This window comes from Poecilia reticulata, linkage group LG3 (genome assembly GCF_000633615.1).
Source record: "Poecilia reticulata strain Guanapo linkage group LG3, Guppy_female_1.0+MT, whole genome shotgun sequence".
In the NCBI taxonomy this organism is placed as follows: Eukaryota; Metazoa; Chordata; class Actinopteri; order Cyprinodontiformes; family Poeciliidae; genus Poecilia; species Poecilia reticulata.
Window position 1 is genome coordinate 28,241,388 of NC_024333.1, and position 22,838 is coordinate 28,264,225.

The 22,838-nt window shown below is 39.5% G+C and overlaps 1 protein-coding gene and 1 long non-coding RNA gene across 8 annotated transcripts in view; one reads left to right on the forward strand and one right to left on the reverse strand.

The window, feature by feature from the left end:
- LOC103462773 (uncharacterized) overlaps positions 1 to 18,630 on the forward strand; it is a 47,227-nt gene extending 28,597 nt beyond the window's left edge. The window contains exons 1-6 of one of the 4 annotated variants that reach the window (XR_533391.1): positions 7,824 to 7,864; positions 13,875 to 14,044; positions 14,138 to 14,280; positions 15,416 to 15,475; positions 15,580 to 15,624; positions 18,546 to 18,624. This is a non-coding gene — a long non-coding RNA (uncharacterized LOC103462773). Of the gene's footprint in view, positions 1 to 7,823; positions 7,865 to 13,874; positions 14,045 to 14,137; positions 14,281 to 15,415; positions 15,476 to 15,579; positions 15,625 to 18,545 lie in introns of those variants that run through there. The other 3 variants (XR_533393.1, XR_533394.1, XR_533392.1) reach the window with 3 other exon arrangements.
- Positions 1 to 22,602, reverse strand: part of kif26ba (kinesin family member 26Ba) — a 102,240-nt gene extending 79,638 nt beyond the window's left edge. For 3 of the 4 annotated variants that reach the window (XM_008405769.2, XM_008405767.2, XM_008405766.2), the window contains exons 1-2: positions 21,941 to 22,602; positions 18,442 to 18,834 (exon numbers count right to left, since the gene is read on the reverse strand). In XM_008405769.2, coding sequence (XP_008403991.1) covers positions 18,442 to 18,834; positions 21,941 to 21,994 — 447 coding nt within the window. In that variant the 5' untranslated portion in view covers positions 21,995 to 22,602. Of the gene's footprint in view, positions 1 to 18,441; positions 18,959 to 21,940 lie in introns of those variants that run through there. The other variant, XM_017303987.1, reaches the window with a different exon arrangement.
- Positions 22,603 to 22,838: the final 236 nt, after the last annotated feature.

The following is a 22,838-nucleotide window of genomic DNA, read 5'->3' on the forward strand; positions in this document are numbered from 1 at the left end:
CATTTCTGTTTTGTTTTTGTTTTTTTGGCCTGGTGCCACTCTAAGAGACAAAGTGTTAAAACGTCAGTCTTTGTCTATTTAATCTGTTTTACCTGGTGAAATAAATAAACTTTTCAATAATATTCTAATTTATAGTCTGTACGTCATGTTGTTAGACTRGTTCTATGTAACTAATTTCTTTGTAATTAGATGCGTGTTGGGGGGTGGTGAAATGGAAATCAGCTTTTCAGAAAATGTAATTAATCAGTCATTTCATGATTTACTATGGCGGGAATACGTGTTTACAAATGGGATCAAGTTATTTTCAAAAACTTTTTACCCTAAATAACTGAATTACAGTTTTGGAAGAAGAATTTTATATTTACTTAACTTTTATCTGGTATTTTATTTTATTTTATTTTATTATATTTAAGTGTAGAAAATGAGAACAAGACCAGAAGAAATCTGCAAGGTGAAAATGTTTTTTCTTTTGCAGGTTTCCTTTGACGTCTTTAAATGCTTGTGTACTTTCATGAGAAAGTCCATTTTAAGCACATATTTCAAACATTTTCTCTCCTCTGTTTGGGATTGATGGATATATTTACCYARAGCTCTGAAAATTACCATAAATTAGCTTAGAAAGTGCTCAGAGGTGTTTCAGCTAATGAAATGTCATTTCTCCTTCCTGCACACATCCAGACATTTTCTGACCTCTGTGTGTGTGTGTGTGTGTGATGTAGGTCATTAAACCCAGCCAAAGAGGGAACAAAGCACCGTTTTGAATATGTGAGGTTTGCCTCGTCTAGTATGGAAGTTTGACCATTTTTCAGCGATAAATGTCTCYTCCATATTAGCAGCCTGAGTTACGAATCTTGTCCTGGCTTGTTTAACACTGTGCATATGAACCCAGCTACAGTGTAAATGAGGCTGCTGGATGGTTTTTATTAGCCGCCTACATCAGCGCCCAGTGCTATAAATGAAATAGTTCTTTAAATTACTGCCCAGTTTTTCTATGTGAAAGCTGCTTGCTGGTGCCTGTTTATAAATTAGCTGGCTTTTAATGATGGTACCTGGTTGTAAAAATAAATGCTTCTAAACTCTGAYTTATTTCCAGCTCTCTTAAAAATACCTGCAGAGTAAATTAGACTTTAGGTTAGCTAGGCAGAACGTGAAAGCGATCTCTGCTAGCTAGCAGCCAGTTAGCTTGACCTAATAATGACAGTCACTTTTATATTGTWTGATCTATTATTTTTTTGATGGATGGCATGAAGGTAAATGCAGCCCATTGGTATCAATGCCGGATTATCTGTGAAGTTTTATTGCTTCCTGTTGCAAATTAAGCTAGAAAACATAAGTCGGCCATCTTCTTTGCATCATAGCAGAAAATATTACAATATTCCTGTTAGACAGATGGGAATTTAATCAGATTGTATTCTGAATAGCAAGAAGTTCAAGGAATTCAATTTGGTTTATTTTTTTTTRGCAAAAAAATAAATAAAATAAAATAAAATCTGTTTCTTATTTTAATTGTCTAATAAAAACAAAACTAGATCGAGAAAATGTGATTTTATATGAGTCAACATAGGTTATTTTTATTTTACAGTAAATAAACTAATGATTTATGCCCTAATCTTAACCTATTTTAGCCTAAAAGAGTAAAATATAGAAATAATTCTGGTTATATATCTTTTACTGCTGGTAACTTATACATTCATTATTTGGCAGGAAACATTTTCTTAAAATAAGAGGTTGAAAAAAAAATCTAATTATGTATTTCCAAGGTGTATATCGGGCCATTTTATAAAACAATTAACTGTGTAACTAAACTGGYTGTATATCAAACATAAAAGAAATTTGACTTTGCAATTTGAAATTAGTCGCTGTCCCTTTAAGAAGCTCCTGCTCTTCTTCAACACGTCAGGAAAGAATCAAAGCAACGCTCCAGGTATGTTTTTAATTTTGGAATAACATTATGACATGACATAAATCTCAAAAAGTCAATTTTACTATAATATGCACCTTAAGGGGCTGCACAGTGGCGCAGTTGGTAGAGCTGTTGCCTTGCAGCAATAAGGTTCTGGGTTCAATTCCCAGCCCCGGTCTTTCTGCATGGAGTTTGCATGTTCTCCCTGTGCATGCGTGGGTTTTCTCCTGGTACTCCGGTTTCCTCCCACAGTCCAAAAACATGACTGTCAGGTTAATTGGCCTCTCCAAATTGCCCCTAGGTGTGTGTGTGTGTGTGTGCATGGTTGTTTGTCCTGTGTGTCTCTGTGTTGTCCTGCGACAGACTGGTGACCTGTCCAGGGTGACCCCGGAACGTTAGCTGGAGATGGGCACCAGCAACCCTCCCGACCCGACTTAGGGACAAGGGTGTAAAGAAAATGGATGGATGCACCTTAAGGAAGGTTGACAACCTAAAGGTGAACTTCCACTGAAATTACTGTTTTATGAACCTGGGTGGTTTGTTGGGATGGTTTTTCCTCCTACATTTCCACTTCATGAAGCTCAATCAGGCATAAACCTTTCCTGAAGGAGAGGAAGAAGGAGATTTAATGTTTGAGGATGCTAAAGATTTTCATGCATTATCAACTAACTTTACATTAAACAAATAAATGTCAAACACACTGCTGATACATCAGTGTTTTATAGAGTTGGCACTGAGTTGCAGCAATAAAATCCTRCAGCCTCAGTGTAATTATTTAATTAAAGGAAGCACAAAGAGACTGAAAGCTGTTGAGTTAAACTGATTTTAATAGTTTTAGCTGTAATTAAATTATGATTTTCTTCTCATAACTGGAAATCGGGATTGGCGACGCTAATTTAATATCCTTCATTTCCACACATTCTCATACAGTTATGGCATTTCAGCCATAAAACAATCTCATGTTGTCTGATTTCACTGTTTTTAATCGATTTCTGGACTCGGCTGTTGCAGTGAGCGAAGATCTGTGTCCCATCAGCGCAGCAGCACAGAAACAGGACAAAGATTTAATTATATAAACRGCTCCGCTTTCATCCCACACGATGAAAACACAAACAAAAAACAGCCTGGTGGAGATGAGGAGTGAAGTTATGTCCTGAAATCAGACTTTAGTGGCAATAATACGCGTCACATTCGAACCACAAGGAGTTATTTTAACGTTGACACACTTCTATGTTAAATCCAGAAATATGTGTGTTGCATGAACACACTGACGACTGAGTCCCGTTGCTCTCTGCTCTGTCACTGTCCTCTGATTTTCCAGGGATGGGGTAACTTCTCCTCATGACTTATTGCTGAATAATTCCAGTTTGGTTTGCAACATAAAGTGATTCTGGCACAKATTCAGCCATCGTTTTATTTATTTTTTTATCCTAACCTACTTCTTATTCATCTTTCCTCCATCTCCCAAAGCTTTTGCGCCTCTCAGTTTCTTCTGTCCTCTCTCCTGTGACTCCATTCCTGTTTCTCTCTCTGACAGAGATAAATTGCCTCTTGGTGTGGGTAATCCATCTTGCTGCATCCCGCCCCTCCTGCACTCTCACTCTCGTGTTTTTCTCCTCTTTTTCCTTCCATCTATTCCTCCTAGAAGTATCCTTCTATGCTAAAGTTAGTGAGACTCAGGGGAGGATGTGAAGGTAACCATCTTGCCTGACACTTCAATGTTTAATACAAAACGGTAAAGAAATGTTTTATTTATTATCTAGTGTGAAATATTTTAATGTTCTTTATTTATTTTTCTCAACTTTTTTCTCCAACGCTTTGTCTCGATTAAAAGAAACAACTTGCTTATCACAAATATCACAAAAWCTACATTCAAACATGTTAATGGAAAGTTGAGTGGAAAGAAAAACTGGTAGAAAAAAAGAGATAACCGCAGCCTCAAGATTGTGAAACATAGCCTGTTCAAGATTTTGTGGCTGGAGGCTTCCAGACCCAYCGAACATCAACGTATMCACAACGTGAGCTGTAACCGTCACATTCCTTGTGTTAAGTTGCTCCTGAACCAGAAATATTGCCAAAAACATTTCTGTAATTCATACAAAAACAGCTGTGTGAGAATACTCTCAAGGTTCAGTTAGTCCGCTGCTTGTACACCTTCTGGAATTTTTCCTTCCACTCAACTTTCCAGCAATATGCTTGAATACAGCTCTCTGTAAACCCTATATCTGTCCCAGTTTGGCCCAAAACGAAAATCAGTTCAACACCCAGGTGTAGGAGATGAGGATTAAATGCTTCAACACGATCGGCATCCTCTTCATCAAAACAAGAAGTGAGGTCATATGTTTTGACAGAACAGCTTCCAACCTTTAGTGCCAAGATGCCCTGAAGCTTTCCTGGTCTGCGTGTGGAAACCCGGCATTTTGGTGCGGCTTGCTCCTTTAATTTGTCAGAATGTTTTTCAGAAATCACTAAGTGCTAGCAGAGTGYTGGCTCGGTGATGATGAGCATCATCCAGTTTCAGGTGGAGAGGTTATTATGTCAGACACTTTGTAATTATCACCACTGAGACGTTTGCATTGATTTCATTCTGATTAGCCACTTTTACAGTGATCAAAGTGGAAATGATCATTTTATCAAAAATGCTGATTAAAATCTTTTATTTTTACTCTGGTGGCAGTTTGAGTTAAGCAAACATACTTCAGTATGATCTGAAGTTGTGGATTTAACACTTCAGGAATGCTATTGCCAAATTCATGCCACAAATAGAGCTAATAATGTTTTAATTTTTATTGTTTTCAGCTCAAAAATACATSTGTAAATGTATATTTATTGATTTGTTTGTTTATTTTAAATTCAAATTCTACCACTGTTCTGCYATGTTAGTCTCATGGTGGATATTAGCGGCCATTTTGTTTGGTCCAGTTTTTGTAGACTAATGAGTTGACCCATATCTCCATCTTCATTAACCATAGAATTTAAATAAATCATTGTAGCTGCTTTAAAAACACCATAAAACAAAGGGAGACAGTAAAAAAAACACGAGATGATAAACTAAAAAAAAAACAGAAACAGGAAAATACCAGAATATAAAACWGAAGAAAAAAAATGTAAAAACAGTAGAAAAATAATGAAAAAACATTAGAAAATGCCATGAAACACTGGAAAACAGTAAAAGAATCAAAGAATAAGAAAGAAAAAATGAAAATATACAAGTATAAAAATGTTTGTTACCATTAAATTTGAGCAGTTACACTAAAAGTAAGTATGTTATTTTATGCATTTTAACATAAAAGTCAAACTTTTTCATGGCRCTCTTAAACTAGAAGTCAAAGTTTCCCTGCAGTGTTTCTCGTCACACAGTAGCCCTCATTCATAACTGGCAGCTCCACGAAGGAAAGCCCAATGCTCCACTAGTGGCCAGAGCTGCTGAGGTTAAARAGCGCAGTTATTACTGTAAGTTACTGTTTGATRTTTATGTCTCACATGAGCATCAAACCAGCATTCAGTGTCAAAACCMCTCCAGGAAAAAAAGACTCCATTATCGGCCACTTGACTGCAAGTCCAAGATCGTAACATGGGATATTACGTCTTTAGAGCAAGAAAGAGAGGAATTTGTGATGTTAGCCAGATTTTAGAATAAAAGCCCGACTCTCTAAGCACAGCCTGGTGTACAGCAGGAGATAAAAGTAAACAACAACAACAAATTTAAACTGCTTAAATCGGACCTCTCAGGCTCCATCTGCTGAAAGTAATTGGAAAGTTTAWTGGCTGGAGGCTATTCTCTGAGTCTGATTGAGGCACACGGTGGGAACAAACAGCCAATTTAACTCTGGGTCTCTCTCTCTCTCACACACACACACCTACACACACGTTTGCGTGGCTATCTTTGTGGGGACTTTCCATTGGCTTCCAYTCATTTCTATAGTCTAAACCTTACCCTTGTCCTTATCCTAACCATTACATACCTAACCCTCAATTCACACCATAGTCCTAAATCTGACCCAGAAACAGCGTTTCCTCTGGTGGGGATCAGGCTTTGGGCCCCACAAGGAGCAGTGGGTCCTCACAAACGTACGCACAAGCATGCACACACACTTTTTGGTTTTTGAACAGCTTCTATGAATTATTACCTCTTCGTTCCTTTTAACCTCGATCTCAAGCAGATCTTTTCCCTCTTTTTTTTTTTACTTTTAACTCCTAGTTTATTTCCACCCTCTTCTCTTTTATGTGCTGGATTGAAGAATGATAGTAGAACTAAGGGAACCCGGGTCCGCTGAGATGGATGATGAGTATTAGAATAAGTGGATGATGCTCATGTCTTCTCAGTATGTGGTTGAAGGCTGAAAAATTGAATATAGTCTAGCAGCAGGCAAATTGGTTACTTTAGATTTGTTTGAAGAACCAGCACCATCACACAGGAGCTATTAAAAGAAAAGAAAGTACCTGATACATAACTGGTGCAGTAAGATTTGCCCCAGAGTCAGGCTTGTAATGGCTGCCTAAATGTCATCGTTGTTCTAGTTTCACCTCCTACCCTTTACAATGCTCTGACACAAAAGACTCATAGTCCTCCTTAAAGTATATACACACACTTCTCTGTTTTCATCCTATATTTAGCATGAGACAGCTACCAATATAGCTAAGCCTGCAGGCTATCCAAACACACACACGCGCACGCACACACACACTAGCTCAGTGGAGCAGTCTGTGACAGGAATATTATTACAGTACTTGTAAACAAGTGGACCACAGCAAAGGCAGAGCCCTGGCCATGGCTTTTTCCCTAAAAGGAAAGAATTAGGATACACACACCTTGTATTCGTTTTTGTTGCGTAAACCTTTTTCTACACAGTTTCCATTAATATCAACTTTAATGTTTATCGTTGGTGATAAGGTTGTAAATAATAGCATGAAGAAACAAGTGAATTCCTACGCGATTGTAAATCCTGTTCACACAAAAAAWATTACTAACCTTTAAAAATGTAAACATTTTAAACATGTTTTTTTAATACAAGTTATTTAAACCTGAACGCCATTTAACTGCATTTGCTTCACATTCATCAGCCCCAGAAATGTCAGTGTGTCATCTCTGACACATCCAGAGGCACAGTGGTGAGTTAGTGAGCTTATACGCCGTAAATAAACCGGCTAGCCATTACAAACACTGCACTGCTGCAGCAGAAACACGCAAAGCTGTATATCTCGTTCCTTTCTAATAAAACATACAAGCTTTTTTGGATTTCCATTTGGGCCGGCCACACCAACATGTCACCACCAGATCCTATACCATTCCTTAGCTAATTAGAAACAATTAGCTTGTTAGGTGTGTAACACACCTACTAATAATAGTAGGTATGTTACACACACAGAGTAGCTAACATCATACGTTGTTATGGTTACTAATTTTAAYCTTACAGGAGTAGCCAACTAAAATAAGTATATTTTCAAATGCAGATGTGTGCCATATTATTTCAACTATTTGRCATTAACATCTGCTGATAAACACTAAATTTAGTTAACAAGTTTGTTATCTTATATTTGCACAGCAGTAGCAGCAGCCAACAGCAGGAAGAAATTAACCTTTTATTTAAGAGAATATAAAAATATTTTTTCACAGGTTATAGCATCTTGTTTGTTCGTGTTATTAAAGGTATATGTAAACATATCGTGTAAGCTTGGTGCTCTCGGGCGCCCCCTGGTGGTGTGAGGTCTCTAATCAGCAGCTTAATTTGCACCTGCGTCAAAATCGCTCTAGGGCCGGTCTCCTGCAACTTTTAGATGCATCTCTACTTCAACACACCTGAGTCAAATAATGAGGTCGTTAGYAGGACTSTKGAGAACTTGACTGCACTTAAGAGGTGATTCAGCTGTTGGATTCAAGTGTGTTGGAACAGGGAGACATCTAAGAGTTGCAGGACACCGGCCCTCGAGGACCAGGATTGCCCACCCCTGCTCTAGCCGGTTAGAGTKGTCATTTTCCATTGCTGGTCTCTTTGTACAATGGCGCTTGAAATTCAGAGTGTGGCACCAAAATATTATGTAGAGAAAGCTTCTGTAATCGTAACAGAGGCTCGGATTCTTTACTTAACATTTTGTGTTCAGTTTCTATTTAACAAACAATGGAGGCAGCTGATAACGGCACGACTTGTGTTGGGGTTTTGCCTCTTTTTTTTTTTCTTTTTTTTTTACCTCCTCTCCCGGTTACTTGGAGCAATGGCGTATGAAATATTGAGTATCTAACTTTTATTTACTGAAATCACCAAAAATGTGTCCATGGGGCGCGTGTTTGAATTCACCAGATAATTCAGAAGTGTTGTGAGTTTCACAAGCTAACTGGGCRCTGACGACGGTTGCTATCGGTGATGTTTTCGTCTCACCCGAGCCGGGTTTGATGACCTGCTATGCTAACCCGCATCCGTGCCTGTAACTACGTCAGAGAGCAGAGTCTCTCTGATTGGTTTACGCTCCGCCTCGAGCGGCCTTTGCAGAATGTAAGGTTTAGTGAAAATACACACAGTTCTTAAAATAAAATAAGAATTTGGTATAATAAACAATGTTGGCAGTCTGAATGCCTGCCAATACACCAGTGTCTTCCTTATAGGAATGTTTTAATTTAGCTAATGTAAAAATTAGAAAGCTTTGAAATAGTCCTGATTAACCATAACTTTAAACATTTATAAATTTTTTAAATTAAATGTAAATGATGGGTATTATTTGATTGAATGATGGTATGTTTTAAAAACAAATTCACTCGTATGTTGGAAGTAATATCTTGGTGATTTTTTTTTTTTAAACTTAAAAAAAAACCTCTTGGCTTGAGGTCTCACTCAAGCTAAATATATCATAAAAAAGTACAACAACAAATTAAAAAGCCCAGCAAATTAAAGGTATTTTTTGTGCTTAAAAAAAAAGAACCTTAAAATGTTTGTGTCCATCTTTGTTGTTTTCTCTTTTTTGTAGGTTTGGGAAAAACCATAGTAATTTTAAAACTGTTTATGTTCATATTAAAGACTTTAGAAAAGGGCAAGTTTATTCCTTGATGGAAAACAAATTTAAAACACAGACCTCTCAGGAATACCATTATTTTTTCCACAAAAAGTACCTGCAGATTTATACCTGAAAAACACTTTTTCCTGTGGTGCATGYCTWTTTATTTCTGATTGGAAAAAGCAACCGATACTTCATTTTCATGTTTGGGTGACAGAGACATTTTACCCATTATCTAAAACACAGACTSAGGACAGGAAAAAACAATTTCCCTTCATTTTTCAGCATCGTATTGTCATCCAACAAGACAACTAAAAWAAATTGATTTTTACCTTGAAAGGTATATTGATAAATATGATTTCAGTCTCCTCTTGCCACAATTTCTCAAAGAAACTGAAAGAAAGCAACCCTGAGAAAACCTAGAAATATAGAAGTTTATTGATATGAAGTTAACTCTATATATATATACACACACACCGACCGTGTTACCTGACACCTCAGCCTGTCTTAAGATTTTCCAAGAGGGAGATGCTGAAGATAGATGTGCAATGTGTGATTATGCGATCTCCTGCAATAGTCTGCATGCATGCGCSTGTTTGTGCATAGGTGTGATGTGTTTGCATGAGTGAATGTTCATGCTTGTGTGTGATTTATCGGCTTCTGACAGGAGACTGACTAATGTTAGAAGTGTTGTTAGCAGGTCTTCAAAAATAAACTGTTGAGCAAGCGAGACTTCACAGCCTCATGGAGGGCTGATCTGGCACCTGCTGCTGCTGGAACGCCAACGTTTTTAATCTCCACGTTTCTAAAAGTGTGGAGAAAAAATAGTGAGTTAACCAGGTTGCTAATTATAATTATCAACACTTTCCATGAAGTGCATGAAGTTGTTTTGGGTGCATAACTTTCTTATTCATAACCATCACTTGACAGGTTAACAAATAGACAAAAACAGCATTGCATATATACGTAATGGTACATAAAGATATTTACTCAAAACTTTGYRAATAAGTAACAGGTTTGTTATTAAATTCATGTAATCCCTACCAGTCAAATGTGAGATGCTCTGTACTCAATAACTGATCAGTTTTAATAAAATATATGTCTAAGGACCGTTTTTTACACCTTAATAATGACAGTAATGTAAAAATGAGACTGAGACATCACTACTTGGCTGTCAGTAAGACTATGCAGATTTCCTAAGATATTTTAAATGGACTCATTCAACATAATGATTACAGATTCAAATAATAAGAAATTAAAATTTTGTTTTTTAAATGTATGAGAATCCTTCCGAATGAGCATACATTACTATTATAAATGATAGAACATTTCAAATATGATTTCATTTATGCAGTAGCAGTTAAGGAAATKTGCAACACTTCCATCCATTTTTATCTAAAGCGTTGGATTTTAATGCATTAGAACYATTAAACTGTTGCATTTCTRCACATTATCTCACCTATACTTGCACCTACTTCACTCCTACTGAACGACGTTTTGTACTTTTCTCAACTGCTGGGTAAAAGAGAGATAGTTGCCATGGCAGCAGTGGACATTGTGCAGCAGCTGTTGAGACTTTAACCATGATCCACCAATGTGCAAATGTTCTCTGTGACGCCATGTGTCTCTGTGCATTCGTTTGTGTGTTTTCAGACTATCCTCAGGATACCTTAGTCTGCATGTTGGTATCCGTTCAAGCTGTTGTGTGTCAGTGTGTCTGTTTGGGTACGAGCGCCCATGCATGTGATCTGCCCGTTGTGGCAATATGCTGCCAGTGTGTCACAGAGGAGAGCCTGCTTGCAGTTTGTCTTGCAGCCTATGAATGTGTGGYATATTTGTAGATTTTATGTTTTTGGGGATTTGATAAGTGAGATTTGTGCAGTTTATTTAATGTTGGCATCTGAAAACCTCAAYATTTCCATAARAGAGAGAAGGAATATGAAAGAGCCAGGTGACAATCTGGACCACCTTAAAAGATATTTTATCAAAAGTTTGAGTTAACCTTTAATTTTTAYATTTTAATATTTAAATATGACTGTCTTAAAGTTTTTTTTGTCAACTGTATTTAAAATTAGCCTCTGACTGATATTCAAATCTCCAAATGTTGGCGGTGAGTTTTACTTATTATTACACTTTGAAAATGACTTCCTTTTTTAATCTGCAGTAATCTTGCCTTGCAGTTTTTCAGTCAGCCATAGAAAATTTAGCTGCTTATTACAAATATAAATTGTTCCAATTAATGTAACTGGCATCCTGAAGTGGATTATTCAGTAATTTGTAGGTTTTTCTTTTTTGATTTGATTTGTTTTATTCAAGAGCAGTATTTGTGTTTTACCATATTGCAATACATGTTTAGATAATTTATTATGGTGGAATAAATTACCTGAAAATATTATAAACATTTCCATCAATCAATTTTTATTTATATAGCACCTTCCAGCAACAAGGCATTTCTAGGTGATTTACATAATAAAAACACAAAAATACAAAGTCATAGAACACACAGTCAACAATTGAAACATTACATTTTACGCATCAAATTGTTGATCAATTGATTATGTATCAATAGTAACTCTAACCAGGTGGGCTTTAGTCGAGATTTAAAGGCACTCTGTGTTTCGGCTGTTTTGCAGTTTTCAGGTAGTTTGTTCCAGATTTATAGTGCATAGAAGCTGAATGCTGCTTCTCCATGTTTGGTTCTGGTACTGAGGATGCAGAGCAGAACCAGAACCAGAACCAGGAGRTCTGAGAGGTCTGAAAGGTTGCTATGACAACAGCAGATCTTCAATGTTTTGCGGTGCTAAACTGTTCAGTGATTTATAAACTAACAACAGTATTTTAAAGTCTATTCTCTGAGCTGCAGGGAGCCAGTGAAGGACCTTAGAACTGGGTTTATGCGCTCTATTTTCCTGGTTTTAGTCAGAACTCCAGCAGCAGCGTTCTGGATCAGCTGCAGCTGGAGGATTGACTTTTGAGGCAGACCTGAGAAGACACATCGATGCGACTGAAGATAAACGCCTGGATGAGTTTCTCTAGATCTCGCTGAGACGTTAGTCCTCCATGTTGCCATTTGTACTACGACCATGTTCATAGTCATGGTAATTTTTGATAAATTTACGTCACCAGATACACACAAACCTTCAGGTTTTGCCTTTTCATTTGTTCACTGAAAATTGTTCCACTTTTACAGCAGTAGCTGAATTAAGCTGCAGTTTGATAGAGATGGTAGCGAACAAGTTATGGTTAATGCTGAACTGGTGTGAACTGGTGTATGCCCTTTTGTAGGTTGGCTATATTGACATGAGGCTTAAGAGAAGCTAAAAAATTCGGCCTGCATCAGTATGTCCCCCACCCTCCATCCATCCATCCTCATCGTCTTACTGTTATTGATGAGGTCACCTCTTTATATGGTAATGTCTTTCACACCTGAAAGGCATAAGGCGACCATGATTGTTTTCTTTCTCTCTCTCTTTCTTACATACACACACACACACACACCCACAGAGAGAGAGAGAACTATACCAACCAGGAAACACTAAAATGGGCTATCATCTCCATGAATACCATATATTTTCACCCTCTTTCCCATCTCACAGTCACACACACACTTCCCACACACACACAGACGGCTATGAGGAGCCCATTAACACTGACAGAGATATGTATGCAGCTCACATCTGTTACATGTCGCTGCAGAGGCAGCACCAGCTGCCGTGGTTACCAGAGGCCTTAGTATTATGGGATTTGGTTATTACAGGACAGCCATCTACCCTTGTGCAGTTAAATATCCCTCTGAGTGATGATATTTCAAGGCTTAATCTGATAAATGCACAAATTATAGACTAATTACTTGTAACATCTGACAATAATCCAGTGGCTGAGATTATCTTTACTGATTAGAGCGAGTGTGAAATCTTAATTTGTTGGCTGGAAAAGCTAGGAGAGTTTATGACATGCTTATTTATCAATCATTGCAAATATTACAAGTACAGCAGTATAATATTCAATGCAATAAGCATGTTTACTAAAAACATGTCTAGGTTTAGCAGGTGTTTATATTTTTATCATAGAACATTGCCTTATTTTTGCAGTAGTTAGGATTTCATGTTGCTTTTATGTATTAAAGTAAATATCACATACTTTTCAAATTGTTTTCCATACATATCGTAACAGCCGTGGTATTTTTAGTCATCGTCATCATATTGTAGGAATGTCACACTGTTCATGCCAACCGCCCACACAACCTGGTGAATGGACTCGCTTTCAGATTTAGCTCGGTTTCTTTAAAAAGCCTCCTCAGCACAAACATGAACACTGGTTTTACAACACTGGTGTAAAACGGTTTACAAAAGAGCAAAATGTCGATGAGGATATCTGCAGATTATGACCCACAGAGTCAAATCGTGTCTTAATGAGCAGATTTAAAAGCCTCATTTGGTTTGAACCTGTCTCTTTTCTGTTTTTCTGTGAAAGAATAGTAGATTATGTTAATAAAAAAGAACCTCTTTGAAAAAAGTTGGTTTATTAAGAAGGGAAAGCAGAAAATTATACATACAGAACAACTCTTCAACATAATTCTGCATGCCATTTCTCCCTGGAGTCGTTTCTTTGACCTTAGCTTTAGGGACAAGCATTCAAACCGAAAACTTATCCGAGGCAGAAATTGCTGACAAGTGTTTAATGTACCATCTAATGCAGGCGGACACATTAGTGGGTTTGCTAATATAAACATTTTAAGTGCGTGTGTAATATGTATATCCAGAGGAAACTCCCCCAGCGAAGCGAGCGCTGTTCTTCAAATGACAAACTCAAACAGACACAAAGAAACGCGCAGATGAAAGCAATCTCGCTAAATCAAGCTTCCTGGAGGAGGTCCTCCCAGGGGAATAAAGCTACAAACATGTCCTTCTTTGGCTGCATTTCCACGTCTGATCTACAGTTGTATATGTTTCACTTTCTAAACACGGATGGTTTTGACTTTCAGCTGATCAGAAACAGACTTCTGAAGCCGACGAACATCAAGTGACCCACTTTCCTGAAGTGACCTGGACCAACCAAAAGCAGATCATCTTCCATCCACTTATGATTTGGGCGTGGATTCGGCTGATAAATGCACAGCCACACACACCAGGACAGCAGGGACGAATGCCTCAAGTGAGTGCAGCTGTTTCGCCACATGTGCTTTTGAGTCATTTGTTTTTCCTGTGTCTAAACCTGAAACACATTCTGCTCGTTCCGAGTCTGCAGGCCACCATTTTGCTTTGCATTAATACAACCTGCCTCCAGCTAAATTACCTGCATGCCGCACACACTCCTACATCTGGCTGCCTGTAAAACGGCGCTAGTTAGACGGACAAGCCAATCTGAGAGGAGTCTGACTTTAATTTGAGGTAAGTAATTAAATCGCACTAAAAGGAAAAACACAGAGCGGCTCCTTCATGTCTGCTGTCAATACTCCTTTTGTCAATCGTCTGTGGTTTAATCTGGAAACTGTCACCTCTATTTTAAACCACAAGCCATTAAGCTCTGTAATGATTAAATGCAATAATGAGGTGCATCCTATTAAATTCACAAATAGATGAATCACCTTGATTGGAATAACTACTATTCACTCGTTTACCACTACAGGGATGGATCATAGTTGCCTTCACTACTGCCCAGTTTTCATGGCACAGATTCAACAAGATGTTGGAGACATTAATCAGAGTTGTTGGTTTTGAGCAATGCCCAGTTGTTACAAAAGACTCAAAGTATGACAGGCAAATGTGTCCCACACCATTAGGCCACCAACACAACCTGGACTGTTGACACCAGGCAGGATGGAACAATTTAGATGCTGACGTCTAAAATGAGGTTCAATGTTTGTTTGTTTTTTTCAATCCTTTGTCAGATTTGAACTCCCAGGTATGAGTTGTATGGGTTAGGAGTGGTACTGGGTTTCCTCTTCTTCTCTTCTTCTTCGTCTGCTTCAGAGTTCAATGTGCTGCATGTTCAGGAATGGTTGTAATGAGTTGTTATTGGAGCTCTTGTCACCTTTCCATCACCTTTAACCAGGTTACCCGTTCACCTTTGACATCAACAAAGCATTCCTGTTCAAACTTTCCCTCTTTTTGGGTCATTCTTCAGTAAACTCAGATCACCAGTTTCTGAAAAGCTCATGAACTAAGGGTGTTTTCACACCTGATAGTCGGGTAGACTCAGTTTGATTGGGGACCAAAACTGAAACATTTGTTACATATTCAGCTGGTGCGGTTAACTTCCTCACTGCACTGTGTCAAACAGTTCAAACCCTTTGGAAACCTGTTCCTCCATCGTAACGTGTGCTGGCGCTGCACAAAGAACTGCTGCAGAAAGCAACACAAAAACCTCAGAAGAAGACATGAGCGCAGTCTTTCTTTGCAAAATGTAAGCAAGAGCGTAGCAGCGTCAGACCACGAGTCATTTCTACTGCAGCCTTAGACTCTTGTTTGTTTTAGTTGCATTTCACCCAGAATGCCCTGCACTATAGTTTGCTTTCTGCTTTAGGAGCGGTTGTGATTGGCTGAATCACAATTGGTGTTAACAAGCAACTGTTACAGAAGCCTGGTGAGTTTATATTCACTCCTTCTGCCAGTGAATGATCTGCACTGGCATATTTGGGCAAAAGGCTAATTCTGTCATCTTCCCTTTTTTTGTACGCAAACTGACAGAGGCTCACTAAACTGCAGACATGCAAGCAGTGCAATATTCAAAAGGTACGAGCTGTGAAGGTCATCATTAACATAATGTGTGTGTGGAGATGCTTCCTTCATGTGGGGAGGACTAATGTGTTTACACAGCCACTCTGTGGGAAGTTTGTGTGTTTTCTGGGGGGACCAAAAGCAGGTCACAGCTGCATAAATTGTTCAATTTGAAAGTACAGACTTGGTTTTGGATCAGGGTTAGACTGTTTGTGAATGTGTGTGTGGGTGGCCTGTCATGTATTCATATTCATGAGACAAACTGAGGTTTGTGTGGTTGGTAAAAGTTGATGAATGTGTGTTAGTATTCCTGTTACGTGTGTGTCTGATGGGGGTCACACACACTCCGCTGTCCCATGGGAACAGCAGGTCTCCTTCTGACAGTACACCATTGCAGGAAACACACACACACACACACACACACACACACACACACACACACACACAGAGAGAACTGCTGTTCCAGCACATTTGCTGAAGGTGAAGGATTATTGGGTCACATTGCTTCATCAAGGACATGAGTTCGGTTTTTCTTTGACACAGAACACCTGCACAGGTCAGTTTACTCACGTCTGGGTTAAACAAAAGAAAGGCCAGCCGGGAAACTCTACCTGGCTAAAATAACTGAACTGTTAAGGTATTCAGTAATGACCCACAGGAATTTGAAAGCAAGCAGAACAGCTCCTGCTTCTGCCTTGAAGCTCCACAAACAGCAGGAAGGAGAAGGGCAACACGTAGAAGTTAAGAGAATCATTCGATTCAGGAAATGTTAACTGCTTCATGTGTTGCTTTGAAGAGGAAAGTTAGCATGTCAGGCAAGAGAAAACATGTAAATGAGGTCTGGGAGTGAACTCTGCCTTTCTGTGTTAAACCAGTTCTGCTAAACCATAAAAGATCTAGTTGACAGTGCTGCTGAAGGATTCAACTGATGCTTGTTCAAACAAAAACAAATAAAACTAAAAAGGATTCTGTTTGCGCATCAAAGCTTTCCAAATAGTCGTCAGGTGTGTTTATGCATGGTTAAAAAAAACCCACATCACAGGAGCAAATCAAAGAGCAGCAGTGGGAGGTTTATTAGAGCTTGACAGGTACATGGGTTGAGTCATATTTACCTTGGTGTGGATGATCCTGATTTGATAGAGAACCATAAAAAGAGCATACTGCATAAAATTAGAAATTATGTATTTACACTCCTTTTTACATCCCATTTTTTTCATATTTTGTGGTGCCAGATGCATTTTATTTGAATTTTATGTAATAGAGACCTGCAAAGCAGGGCATAATCATGAATTTTTGACCATTTAATTGTCAAAAAGTACTAAAACCATGTATTTTTATCCCACTCCCACAATTATTCAGTACGTTGTTAAAAATATGGCAGTGTTTATAATGTGACTAAATGAAAACAACAATTCTGTTAAAGTTTCTCAAAAGCAGTACCTACAGCAGCTGTGATGCAGCATTTTGACTTTGTGTTCTTCCTCCACTGCAATAAATTTAACCACAGAGAAGGCTGTAATCAGTAAGATCTGAACCCAAACTCCCAAATTGCTCTTAATTAATAGCCTTCTAACCATCAGCAAACCTCAGCGCTTTGAAAAAATGTCAAACAGTTAAAGTCTTGAATTAAAAGAACCTGAAACTCCATATAGGCTGAGCAATAACTCTAGCAGTCCAAATGTAGTGTTTAGGCTCACTTTGTGCTCTTTATTAGCGCAGTTCTGCATATTGGTGTTTGTTTGTTACCAATTAGCCCAAGGCCAATGTGTGGGCAACAGCTTAAAGTTATTCAGCTGCAACAGAGGAAAATAAAATTCATGGCAAACCAGAGTTGGAAAAAATTGGACGTTTAAAAACGCTCTCCCAGGAGCTAATTTGTGTTTTTTGTAGCTCAAGTATAAAATCTCTGCATGAACGACACCAATTCTTTACTTTTTTCATTCTTTTTTTATTCCAGTTATGTTTTATGTATTTGCCTCAAGTGATCCCAAACATCAAAATAATCCGTTTCAGAGCGTGGTCTAAAAAAATACATACATTTATTATATACAAATGGACTTTTATGACTGCTTTAAGAAGCAATCCTGGAAAAGAAATGATACCTGTTGGTCTATTTCAGTCATCTCTATTTCTTTTTGAACTTCATAACTGTGTACAACTCTGTTAAACATATCTATCCTATTACAGATTTCTCTTTAATCTAATTTAAATATTTCAGATAATTAAATTAAGACAATCTCTGTAAATACAAATGCAGTTTTAAAATGATAATTTTCTTTAAAGTGATAATCACTTGGAGCATAAACAGACTCTGAGTTGGACTCTGTTTCTGAGTCTGAATCTGCATGATTTGATTGAAAGGAATCTGATTTCATTTCTTATTTCCACATGACTTGGAGCTGTTTGTCTTGTAAAGTGCATTATGCTGACAGCTGTGAAACGCCACTATGTAAATAAACTGATCTGAAAGTAATTGAAACTCAACCAGACTTCTTGTTTGTGGTCACCATTTTGTTTTGTCACTTTGTCTGAACCTGATTAGCAGCTGCAGATATAAATTTTCCAGATCCCAGAGGCTGTTTTGCTTCTGTTCAGCTCGGGGGTGGATCTCATGGGATAACGGCATCGCTTTGATTTATTGCAACAATAACTCTGATGACACAGCAACACTGTAAACAAGCGAATGATTTGAACCCCAGTCCTCCGTGAACTGCCAAGTTAATGACAGCCTCTGTCTGAGTGTCGCAGTTAATCAAGGGATAATATTTTAAACTTTGTGCTGCCGACTGCTAGCCAGATTTAAACGTTCTCCGGGAAGCAAACGGTTTTTACCTTGCTGGAGTACGGGCCTGGGATGAGTAGTTTCAGTGCTTGACGCTTCAGCTCTGTCAGACGCGTGTTGCAGTTCTCACACCATATCACCCTTTCGCTTCCAGGTGAACTTCCGCTCCCTGAGGCCGGCGATCCTGTCCCAAAACCCGGAGAGCCACCGAGAGAACCCGGTGATCCAGTGCCAATCCCTGGGGAAATGGTTCCTGGAGATCCAGAGAAGGATCCTGGCGATGAGATCCCCGAGCCTGGGGAAGGGGTACCAGTGGAGCTGGGCATGGAGCCGGCTCCCTCTGGCGCTGGACGAGTGCCGGAGCGGCTGGTTTCCTCATAGGCCTTTCGGCACCATGTGTCCGGAAAAATGGAGGCCGATTTTGTTGGGGAGGAGTCGGGCATCTGTGAGGATGTATAGATAGTTTCACTGTTAGGAAAGACAAGCTATATCTTAAAGGTGACCCATTATGGTTCCTTGAACAGTTTAGGAAAGGTCTGTGGACTAAATAAAACATGTTCATTACATTTTTGTACAAAATCATTCTTAGACAATGAGGTTTTACTGTGTTCAGTCCTGAATATTTTTGATCTTTCAGATTGAGCTGTTTTAGGGCCTCTTGTCACTTTAAATCCAAATAAGCTGCTGCTGACCACGCCCCCAACTCAACGTTTACACTCAAACAGATGTGCAACTATACAACTGCACATCTTTGAAAAGCAGAAGTGGAGCCTCATGCACAACCACCAAGAATGCGGCAAGTGGTTTCTGGATGGTAAGGCAACAACAAAACATTTGTCTTTTCCAGCAGCCATTGTACAGCACAGTGGTAAAACCAGACCAAACATGCTGGAGCTCAGCTTGGGTTGCCAGGTAATGGGGCTGAGCTCGGCTGGGGTTGCCAGGTAATGGGGCTGGGCTCAGCTGGGGTTGCTAGGTAATGGCGCAGTGCCTGTTGATTGTTTGGGAGGCTTTTGAAACGACTCATTTTCCAGACGCCAAAAAACATCAACTTATTGCCAGAAAATGGTTTGGCAGGTGTTTTTTTCCAGAAGCAGCTGAGACCCAAATGGAAGTACAAAAATGTGTGAAAAGTGAATTTTGCATAATAGATCCTGTTTTAAATCACTGTGTGAACATAAAGGCAAGAGGTTGCTCAGGAACAGGAATGTTAAGGTCGGCATAAATGTGAGAGCATATGGCCTGTTTTAAGCTGTTGGAAGGAAGGAAAAACAATGATGCTCTTCCTTTTTCTTGAACAAGCAGAGCAGCACTACTAACATTTCTGAGAGCACAGTATATATCTGAATAAGTTATAAATTGAATAAAAGCTGTTATCTACTGCATGTTTTACACATTTTGCTGGCGAATGCAAATGATAATTAGCTGTCTTTACTGGTCTGAATCTTCACTAACTTGAATTCTCCCAGGGAACGGCTGAATTTTCTCTAGGGACTTCATTCCTCCCACAGTTCACAAAACATGTATGTTCAGTTAATTGGCTGCTCTAAATTGAGCTAAGCAGTGTGTGTATTTCTTTGTTGGCCCTCTACTGCAACATGTCCAGGCCTCACCCCGCCTCTTACCCATAAACTGCATAAATGATACGACCCCTCCATGCCTCTAAATGAATCAGTGTGAATATAAATAAATGAGTATTAACAGCGTAAGACGGCAACACTGACTAAAAGCAATCAGCTGTCCAATTATCTATTGATCAACTCTGATCAGAATTTGGCATATCCAACACAAAGAAATCGGATTTATTAAATGTATCATAACTAAGAATTTCCACCACATGCTTGGATGCATAAATAGAGATAAAAACCAGAAAAAAATGAATTATGAAAGAACATCTCATGATTGAGACAACCAAAATTTGGGACATAACATATCCATTCATTTGCACACCCCAGATATTCTTCTCCCCCATCACTCGTGGAGAGTYCAAGGTGTTTCCAGGCCAGAAGAGACATAAAGTCTCTCCGGCTTGTTTTGGGTCGGCGCTGGAGTCGTCTTCTCCCAATGGGAAAAGCCTGGTTAACCTCCAAATGGAGGCACCCAGGAGACATCCTGAACAGATGCCTGAACTGTCTCACTGGATTCATTCTGTCTCGGGTGGCGAAGTCTGATGATTCAGGGAAAACTGAGACAATCTTTCTGGCAAACATTGCCAAGGTAATGAAACAACTTCCCTGCGGCAGAGCGCCAGAAGTGACAAATATTTATCCAGAGGTGCTGGCGGCTATGGACATTCAAGGGCTGCTGTTGTTGACGCATTTCTTTAAGATCAGTTGGAAAAGTGGAAAGGTAGACCAAGATTGTGGTCCTAATTTTTAGAAAAGGAGAGAGTCTTCCACTTATCTTTCTACCTCAACAAATTTCCGTCTAGGATGTTAGAAATGCTGGTTCAAGGAGGAATGTTGTTTGTTATGTGGACTAGATMTTTACCTTGCAGGTCTTTTTGGGCCACTGAAGCTTTTCTGTTGGTGTTGCTGCAGTTACACTGAGAACAGGGATGCTTGTAGAGACTTGGTTGTATGACCAAAGCCAGAACTGTTTGCTTATTCTCAGCACAAAGCTGAGATTTTTCCCAATGAATGTTGGGGGATCAACCAGGGCTGCCACTTGTCTCCACTCCTATTTGTTGTATTTATGAGCAAGACTTCAAGGCTTAGTAGTGGAGGGAAGAATATCTTGTTGTGAGATCTCTGAGTTTTATCTTTGTGTTGCAGATGATGTGGTTCTGTCGGCATCTTTGGACTTAGTTCTGACCATTCTCATCTTTTCCAGTTCTGAACCAGAAAAAGGTGGGCCGCTGCCTCCAGGTTTTGGTTACGTCCCTGACTCTAAAGGAGGAGTTCAGGATGAATGGTAGAGTGGAGACGGAGGTAAATGGGAGCTTTAGGTATAGAGTCTCAGCTCCTCAACAAAAAAATGAAATAAAAAAATAGCAGTGCATTACAAAAAATTCAAGTTATTGCAAACTGGTCCGACTTAGTAATGTGAACAACTGAGTGTCATGAGCTGAGGAGTAGATCTGTCGAGGTTGAATTAGACATTCTGGTGTAGTGGCTGCAGGGCCACTATTTCTACAGCCATAAAAAAAGCAGCTATGTATAAAAATGATGGGCGGGGAAGTGGCGAGGCTGCTATATTATGACCAAACCCTGTGCAATAAATTGAAGCTAATTGCAGATGAGCCAGAAGCACAGGTGTGAGAGTGAGAATAACACCTGACTTGGCAGTGATAATTAAAGAGATGCAGAGTGATGAATTTAAACCCACTGATGTGACACTATGAGCGGTGATGTGTGAACTACGCATGGACACAAACCTAATGAGAGATGGCATCAGGTTGTATATTTATGACCAGCTAAAGATGGAAGCAAGCTGCACTTTAATGTAGTGGGTGGAGCAAGTGAATGGATGGTAAGTTTTTAGATTTTCCAGGTTTACACACAGAGAAGCACCAACTCATCCGGAATTTAAAAATAAAAAAAAACCTACCCCATGTTTTCTGCTCCGGCTGCTCCTCTCCCTAGTCCCCGACAGTGAAGTCATGTTGTAGGTAAGAGGAGGGGGAGAAGGAGGAGGAGAGGAGAAATAACCTCTTCTGCCGCTTCACATTCAAAAAACAAACCGCTGGATCGATTTCAATTAACTGCGCGCCCCTGCAGGTCGCTCGTCTCGGTCTTGCGGTGCACCTCACGCCGTACTCAGACGCATGTGGTGAGAGGTGTGATCCCCATCAAGCTGCCAGGAAAAACAAAACCGGCTCCTTTGGTGAAAATTGAGCCAGGAATAGTTGCAGCGCAGAGAAAAGATGCGCAAGTCATGCGGCAGACTGCGCTCCGCACTGAATGAGGCTCTGTGCTCAGCGCGCTGGAGTGGCACCGCGCTCAGCCCTGCCTGTCTCCATTAGCTCTGCATCTCAACCCGCTCAGGGTGAAGTCCACCGTGTAGATCACAAAACATGATCAACGCATGTATGAATGGGTGGCATCCGACTGAAAAAATAAAAAACACCTCAGCGACGAGAGACTGCGTGCGCCTCGCTTTTGGGACTTTAAATGGACCCATGCGCACCTTCCTGTTGACTTCACGACGCTCCGCACTCTGCTGCAGCCAGCAGTGGACTAAGGACACCGGAGCGAGACGCACATCTGGATGAGGGCGGGACCAACCTGCCCCTCATCGACCTTAGGCCAATCACACGTCCAGAGGTTCCAGCTGAGTGGCATCTGGACTGCATGCGTCAGAGAGAGAAAAAAWCCCAACTATATATAAATATATTCATGTTCTGTGTCTACTGTCTAGACACCTGAAAAATATGGGAAACCTTTGTATTTGGAGGACTTTAATTTATCTCAGAATATGTCAGTTTTAGATCACTAGTAATCATTGT